The 8,668-nt window shown below is 35.2% G+C and overlaps 1 protein-coding gene across 2 annotated transcripts; it reads right to left on the bottom strand.

The window, feature by feature from the left end:
- Nucleotides 1-454: 454 nt before the first annotated feature.
- Nucleotides 455-6,285, bottom strand: LOC132182449 (putative disease resistance protein RGA3). 2 transcript variants are annotated; one of them, XM_059595704.1, is made up of 4 exons: nucleotides 3,262-6,285; nucleotides 1,618-1,698; nucleotides 857-912; nucleotides 455-737 (listed from the first exon to the last, which is right to left on the bottom strand). In XM_059595704.1, exon 1 carries the CDS (start codon nucleotides 6,137-6,139, stop codon nucleotides 3,278-3,280), a length of 2,862 nt encoding a protein of 953 aa, XP_059451687.1. In that variant the 5' UTR covers nucleotides 6,140-6,285; the 3' UTR covers nucleotides 455-737; nucleotides 857-912; nucleotides 1,618-1,698; nucleotides 3,262-3,277. The 2 variants fall into 2 exon arrangements, with proteins under 2 accessions (XP_059451687.1, XP_059451681.1); XM_059595698.1 differs by lacking the exon at nucleotides 857-912.
- Between the last annotated feature and the right edge of the window lie 2,383 nt (nucleotides 6,286-8,668).

Below are 8,668 nucleotides of genomic sequence, written 5' to 3'. Positions count from 1 at the left end.
AGTTTTCTCACCATTACAGAAATGTATCCTTACAAGGGAAAGTAGTATCTTTTCTTTTACTTGTTCTCAAGCTAAATTACAATTATTATACAATTGGTTAAAATGAGAAAAGTTGAGTCCATCTAATATATATAACTTGTAATTGGGTGGCCCAATAATTCATGCTCCACAGCTTCATTCTCAGATGTATGTTGTTCAACCAGAAACATTTTTTTCACTAAGGGAACTGTTTTTTATCCTTCTCCCCCCTTTTTTTTTCTATGTAACTTTTTTAAAACCAGCCATTGGAGTTGTAAAATCCACATGGGTGAAGAAATGAGTCCCACATATCCAATGACTGATTTTTTAAAAAGATGTATGAAAAAAAAAAAAAAAAGGACAGGAGAAGAACAAATAGCAATTCTCTTTTCACTCATACCAATTGCAATATTGATATTATCTCCAGGTTATAACATGTCATAATTCATAAAGATATTACTACCTGATTAATTGAACCATAATTCATAAAGTAAGATACAACACCCACAGGATCCAAATGACTTCAACATAGTGTTATGGCCTTCAATATTGATCACAATCTTTTGTTTTCAAAACAGTCACAAAACTAATCACAAAACAGACACAATTAACAAAAGATTTAAAATACAAGATTAACAGGATCCATGACTTCAACACCATTGCTTTCGACATGGGTATACGTATTGTGCCAATCATCCCAATCATTTCACATATTTCAACTGGTTGAACCAAGAAAAATAGATAAATTAATAAAAGCCATAAATTTAATAAACATCATGGCACTTATGGAGGAAAAAATCAATGGCAACAGATAACTTATCATGCATCTACCATTTACCTGCATAGGAATTGAATTAAATATAGCTATCAACTTTTAAATTTTGAGCTCAGATGCTGCAAAAGGAAATTGATAAAGAAAATATAGATTATAGCTAAAAAGAAAAAATTCCTACAAGCAACAAACTAAACAAACAGGAAACAGCAGTAATGATAGAATAGTAATGAAACACTCAATTTTGTCATTTCTTCTACTAATAAGTAATACAATATCTCCAGCAATCATGTAGACATGAATGATGCAATTTTTAATTTATGTAGATGATCAAGAGGCCCCCTACAGGCCTACCTTTTGCTTGATTTTGGGCTGGCCCTGCTGGCAGTAAAGTTTTTACTATCTATTTTTGGAGACGCAGCTTGGAGAATCCTCTTTTCTAAATGGTATGAGTATTCTCCCCTATTCAATTTTGTAATATCATGAATCATTTTGCCATCCTGTGGAACTTCTCTTTTTCGAGAGTAAGATTTAGTAGTTGAGATTAGAGCCGCAAGTAGCCATTTTCTGTTCATTATATGTAAGGTAAAATTCAACTAGGAGCAAATATCTTGATATTCACTTTTAATCATACAGAGATGAATATAAACAGTCAAAGAGTTATAGCAAGCATACACTCATACAATGATCAAGCTCTCCAAAAACAAAAGATTGCCAGCAAGGTTTACATCCATGAATAAGGTTCAGAGAAAGCCCACAATCGTAGATACAAGTGCTGATTTTCTATTTCCTTCTCTTATGACATAAACAGGGGAAAGAATACTCACAGTAGATATGTATGTAGCATCTTCCATGGAAACACTTTTCTCGTCCTTCACTGCATGTTCCTCCCTTCATTCTTGAGATCCCTACAAATTATGACAAACATTACAGATGGTAGGAGACATTTTATTCAAGTCAATAGATTATCATATCATGCCCGCTAATTTTTTCTTTTAATCATATCCTTCAGTCTTTTCACCGGCACATCAATCACAAAATGAACAAGGCAATAGGCATGCTGACCCAATCCAATCAAAAGAGGACTATATCCCGTAAACGAGTGAAAATTTCCTTGTACACTTTCCCTTTTCCCTTTCAGTGAATAAAAGGTAACTCATATTCTAAAATTTCTGAAACGAAAAATTCAAATGCTATGCATTCAGTATCCTCATTTTTAATCAATGTCGCATTTGAGGGCAATGCTTCCTGACTATCTTTTGTTGCCTAGATATAGGAATGCTTCTTGACTCCTCAAGAACCATAAAAAGTAACCAAACCATTTAATCACAGACGTTACGCTTCTATTAGCTAATATTGGTTCAGGGCAACCCATACATTCTTAAACCGATAAATCCTTTTGGTAAGTATATACTTGATTGGAATTTTATAATATTTCAAAGTAGATACAAGATTTTTGAAACTTGATTCAGAAACATTCAGAAAATCAGAAACTTTGATCCATAAATAAGAAACTCCCACTACATTTAATTTGACAATATCAAGCCCATAAATGCATGAAACCTACCTTTTTCAACTTAACAGTATGCAAAATTATAGTTGCGCTACATCCAAGAAGCTTATAAGTTGTTTTGCTAACAATACTAGCTATGACTATTCTTTGCTCTCTGTTTCTTTGGGATTAAAGATTATTCAGGGCAAATGGAAAAGATTGGCTACTTTCCAAAAATAGACTATAGTATGTAAACCTGAGAAGCTCTTACAATGTCCTTGACCGAGGTACTAACATTTCATTTTGTAGGTTTCACCTCCCGCTCCCTTAAAGTTGAACACAAAAAATATTGTTCGACACTTAACAGACTTTTGACTACCAAGGATTGTCAAATAGTGTGCACAAACTTATATGATTTTAGCAAATGCAATAAGAATCGCATGAAAATATACAATACTTGATCACGGATTGATAAATTTGAGTAATCTCAACAATTTAGAAGAATTTGATCAGAATTCATAATATTTCTAAGCTACCAAATAAACCGAAAGAGCGAGAAAAAGTGGTAGTGAATAAATGCATGCCCCATTATCTTAGTTTCAGTACCAAGAAAAACTACCGATATGCATAAACAATTAAGTAAATCATCAAATTGCAATAACCAGGTGAAAATATTAACTAAATAAAAAAAAAAAAATTAGTTAAAATAAATACATCCAAACAACAAAGTAAATCCCAATGTAATTAACAATTAACTCCAAAAACAATAGGTCTTCAACCTCCTCAGTTATGAATCATAACTGCAAGTATAAATACTTATAAGATTTGGAATTTGATACTTCGAAAGATAGTGGAGGACAATGGGAGAGAGACGGACACTAGAAACCCAGCCTAATATTTACATAAAAAAAAAGAAAGAAAGACGAGTACAAAAAAATTAAATACTAGTAGCAATTAATAATAGGAAACAAAAGCTTACCAAGCAAGGCTCAGGATCAAAGATGCATGGGTGCTAGAACTAAGTATAACTCTGGAATGTGAACAATCTTTGCCCAATCCTCACCAGTGTCATTCTCGCATCTTCGCAATAAGATGGGACAGTCCCAAATTGTTAGGCTCTTCAAAGACGTTAGCCTACCCATTCCTTCAGGCAGTGATGTCAAACTGGAGCATTCATAAATGTCTAAGTATTGAAGTGATTTGAAGTTGTGGATCCAATCTGGTATAGCCTTCAAGCTTTCACACTTCGTAAGACTAAGCTTTTGTAGAGTGGTAGTATGTTGAAGTCCTGAGGGGAGAGAAACCAATTTTGGAAGTCCACTGAAGGAAAGAGAGAGGAGGCTCGTAAGGCCATGCCATTGCATCCCATCCTCATCATTGGCTAGCTCAAGGTCAAGACAACGCTCAAGAATCAAGTCTTGAACGGAAGTGAGATGTTGAAGGGGGAGAGACTTTAATGAATGACAATCAACTAGCCACAAGCTCACAAGATTTCTCAATGAAAAAACCCAACTCGGAAGCCTTGAACCCGGATAATCATATAAGTGTAGATGTTTCAGATTTGGGGGCGGTTGGAAGCCTTCCAATTGCATTTCATCATCAACAACGTCCCAATCATTGACATATCCTTTAGTACTCCAGCATAAACTCAAAGAATGAAGATATTGTATCTCCTTTAGATTTGCAGCCTTATATTCTAATGCAACATCTTTCCCACGTCCAAGATTTGAAATCTTTAAACTTCCTCTTAGCTTATTGAGCCCATTCAATTCTCGTAAACCACTGCAGTGCTTGAAGTTAGAACCCAAGTGGACCACAAAATCTGTTAACCTCTCAAGATTATTCAGTTGCCCCAATCCCTGTGGCATATAAGTCAAACCATCACAGCTATCTATATCAAGATGCCTAAGATTGACCAATTTTTTAATGTCTCTCGGCAATTCTTTAAGTGACTCACAATAAAAGAGTCTTAATGTTTGCAAATTGTGCAACCTAGTTATAGAATCTGGTGACTTCTTGATATTCTTATTGCCAGAAAGATCAAGACACCTTAAATGCTTCAGCTCCCCGATAGAGCTTGGCACATAATCAAGATCTCCACTAGACAGATCCAACATGCGCAAGAACTTGAAACTTGAAAAAATTGCATCACAATCAATCTTATACTTATACACATCGTTATCGAGGCAAAGAAATGAACGTATCCTACTTGCTTCACACAATGAAGAAAAATGTTTATTGTAACCACGCAATGATAGATGACGATTTTTCTCATCGATGTTTGTCTCCTTATCACCTAATGTGGCCATCAACGATCCTGCCACTGATATGGCAAGATCATGCATGAGGTCATGCATTTTGTATCGATAGTCACCAAACAGAAAGGTTTCAGCTTCTTGAAAGAATGATCTCTGTAGTAAATCTATAAAATACTCCCTACCAACCTCTTCCAAGCATCGGCTTTGATCATCAGAAGACTTGACAAACCCTTGTGCTATCCAAAGCCGAATTAGTTCTGGTGAAGAAAATTTGTAATGCTTTGGAAACAAACTACAATAAGCAAAGCAGTGCTTCAAATGTGAAGGAAGATGGTCGTAACTCAACTTCAGAGTTGGTAAGAGGTCAGTTTCATTTTGAGATATTTTTAAGAGTTCATTGTTCTTAAAAGACAACCACTCTGCTTCTGAATTTTTGGAGCCCAGTAAACTTCCGATTGTCGATATGGCCAGAGGAACGCCTGAACACTTTTTTATAATCTCCTTCCCAAGTGCGACAATGCTTGAATTCTCTGGCTCTTGTCCTCTCTCAAAGGCCTTCTGCTTAAATAAAGACCATGATGCATCCTCATCTAAACTTTTTAAGGAATATGATTCAACTGTCCCAATAATGCTTGCAACACTTTCCTGGCGGATGATCTTTGCAACGATTTCATTGCGGGTAGTCACTACTATTCTACTGCCTCTTGCACCAACCATCAGCACTTCTTTCAAGCGACACCATTTTCTATGCTCACCATTCCACACATCATCCAACACTAGGAAGTATTTTTTTCCTTGGATTTTTTCTCTAAGTTTAGCCACCAATGTATCCATTTCAGCGTCTGCTGGTTTCTCATTGGTTGCAGATTCTAAGACTTTTGCAACAATATTTTTAACATCAAAGATATCAGAGACACACGCCCACATTCTGAGCTCAAAATGTTTCTGGATTTGGTGATCATTGAATACGAATTGAGCGAGTGTTGTCTTTCCCAATCCACCGATGCCAACAATTGGAAGGATGGAAACATTCTCTTCAACGTTGGAGTCCAGCAGAAGGTGTATAACAGCCTTTTTGTCATCCTCTCGCCCAATAACTACTTCCGCAGGTACAAAAGAATGAGTGTTATCTCTCTCCCTTCTCCCGACTCGTGGCTCAACCTGGCGTACTTCCAAGTGAAAATTCTGCCTATCGGCGTTGATGGCATCTAACTTCTTTCTGATGGCTTTAATCTCACGGGCCATTCTAAACCGAAAGGCAAGCTGGTTTGATTTGGAAAAGAAAATGCGTACCTTTTTGGACTTCTTATCACGGGTCATTATTTCTCTTCTTAGAGCTTCAGTTGAAACGGCATCCAGCAAGTCATCTGCATCATAAATCACATCTTCTAGCCTTCCGAGCCAACGTTTAACAGCACGGTCTCCTGCAGCTTGTTTGTCCTCCGCATCGAGAAGCACATCTTTGATTGTTGAAACGGTGTCGGTGAGGCTTTGAAGCTCATCTTTGACACCCCCTAGCAGCCCGATCTGTTTGACAGCAAGTGAGCCGAAAGTCTTAATGATTTGCTCGGCAACAAAAGAGAGAAGTGGTTCCGCCATTTCCTGATGGTGAGTGAAGGAATGAATGCTCAGAAGTGAAACTACACAGCGCTGTTGATGGAAGGGGTTGAAGGGTAGAGTGAAGAAATGATGAGTGAAGTAGTTAGTTGAAGGGTAGAATTGCAGAAATGTGTTGAGAAGAAGAAATGATGAGTGAAGGAACGAGCAATTATTATGACTTGGTTGGACACTTTTTAGTAATGTTGCAGAAATGTTTTTAATTAACTTGTTTTCATTCGCATTTTTCTTTTTTGAATTTAATTTTACTGATTGAATTTTACATGTTTCTATTCTTTGTTTTCATTCGCATTTTTCTTTTTTCATTCACACGTATGGATTGATTTTTACTGACTTTGCTTTTTCTCTCTCCTTATAGTTGTACACCTTCCTTCCACCAACGTTCACAAGAGCTTCTTCTTTTTACCAGTCACAACATTTTTTTTTTACAAAAATGCATCAAAGCAATTTTCTTCACGTGGATAAAGCTGTTAATAATAGACTACTCTTCTTTCTCTTCACATTCTATGTTCCGCTTCTTTTTTTTTTTTTTTTTGGTCATCTTCCAGAATCTTAAAAATTACCTTCTTCAAATCTCTCATTTACAAATTCATTGTATTAGATTTTGTACATTGAAAACAAATTGTGCACTAGAGCCTTTATATGAAAATAAGTGAACGCATATGATGTTCCCCATCCTTTGGAAAAAACATTATTGCCCTTTATATGACAACAAGCTGACTTTGACTACTACATCACACACTACTGCTAGTTGTCTACACTGAGCCTCGTAATTAGCCGTAGAACACTAAAAAGGGATTGAATTCAAACTATGCACACTTCACACCAAGATCGATGTCTCATAGTTTAGTGGAAATATTCCGAGAGTAATCTGATGTATATTAATGAGGTTTATTTTTTTAAAAAAAATTATTTATTTAAATGCAGTGTTGAGCTTATTGAGCATTGTAGCAATTGGCCAAAGTAATTAGTTGAGAAATTTTTTTGCTATTTTTTTTTTCTATATATGGGTTAAAATAATCTTTTGCCTATTTTGGCTAGAGGCCAATTATCTCGTCGGTACAAAAAAAAAAAATTATCTCATCAGATTTGGAGATCCAAGCTTCATATATATATATATATAAACAAAAAAAGGTGCACATCCACTACAAATTCTAGTACATTGCAGTATAAAAGTTGCACTTACTTTATTTTATTAGATGTAATTTCATACAAAATGCCATGGATTAACTGATAAAACTGTTCTTAGAAATATCTAGTACTAGACTTTAGTTAAAAATTGCTCAAAATATCATTGGTTAATTAAGTGGATAAATTTTTACTTTGCTAAATTTTGTGAGATTTACCAAACATTAATAGCGTCTTAATCGTCTTCAAATAGCAGTTCAATCGCAAGTGACCATGCATCTTGATGCGGATGTCACTAAATTGAATTATCTATCCCCTTTCCTCCCCTGATGTGAACATGTTAAAAAAAAAAAAAAAAATAGAGACGTTGGTATGCCTTTTTAACAACAAGCCATTTTTTAGATTGTATTTAAAAAATAAAAATTCTCAATCTGGTTTAATGGAAAGGATCATAGGCCACACATAAATCAAAGACCAAAGGAATCTAAAGCCACAATTAAAAAACAAGAATTTGTAAAAACACGTGTGAAACCGATTTGAAAACAAATCACGAAAAAACAACAACTAACTCCACTGGCTCACCATAGAATTACACTATAGCCCTTGATATGACAACACGCAAAACTTTGCCTATATTCCACGCTGCCTACAGTCTACGCGACTAAAGTGATACTGCAGTCCATTCTGCTTCTTCTGTAATTGAATGTTAGCAGCGTTGCTTGAAGTTGATGGGCTTGCAGAATGATGAAAAGTTTCACGAAGAATGGAATCAACCAAGTGTGCAATCTACATCCGTCTTCCTTCACCAAATTCTTTGAGCGCTTCACAAAATTCCTTGAGCACTTCAAAATTCCTTGAGCACTAGATGTGTTATCAATGTATGTTGGGAGATATGCTGTCCGAGAGTTTGTCCGTTTAAGTTTGTGATCTTAAAAAGTGAAATTTAAAAGTTACGATTTTAAAATGTGTGATTTGACAACATGATTTTTAAAAACATAGTTAAACGTTTAGAAAAATCGTAATTTAACCTTTAAAATTGTAATTTATCTTTTAAAAATTGTGCGTTTTTAAAAAAAACACATCATTATGTATAATTTGAAAATGCAGATTTTTTACATTTTTCATATTTGGACACGACATAAACCAAAAAGTCTAAGCTAATGAACTTGGGTTGACTTAGGTATGTTAACCACTATTCTTCAATACAAACCACAGTTTAAGCTAATGGACTTGAGTTGACTTAAGTATATTAACCACTATTTTTTAATCATAAGTTCAATGGCAATTTTAAAAATCATCTCACGCTTAGAGGGGCACAAAAAAGACTCCTAATATTACTCATGATGCCACACTCATTGATTTCAACTAAAGAGGATCCGGTTC

The sequence above is a fragment of the Corylus avellana genome, chromosome ca1 (assembly GCF_901000735.1).
Source record: "Corylus avellana chromosome ca1, CavTom2PMs-1.0".
NCBI lineage: Eukaryota > Viridiplantae > Streptophyta > Magnoliopsida > Fagales > Betulaceae > Corylus > Corylus avellana.
The sequence above is the reverse complement of the archived record's forward strand: the minus strand, read 5'-3'. Positions and strand labels throughout refer to the sequence as shown.

Bases quoted from the DNA above. Each gene is read 5' to 3' on its own strand.
- LOC132182449 (XM_059595704.1), bottom strand. From the start codon at position 6,139: ATGGCGGAACCACTTCTCTCTTTTGTTGCCGAGCAAATCATTAAGACT.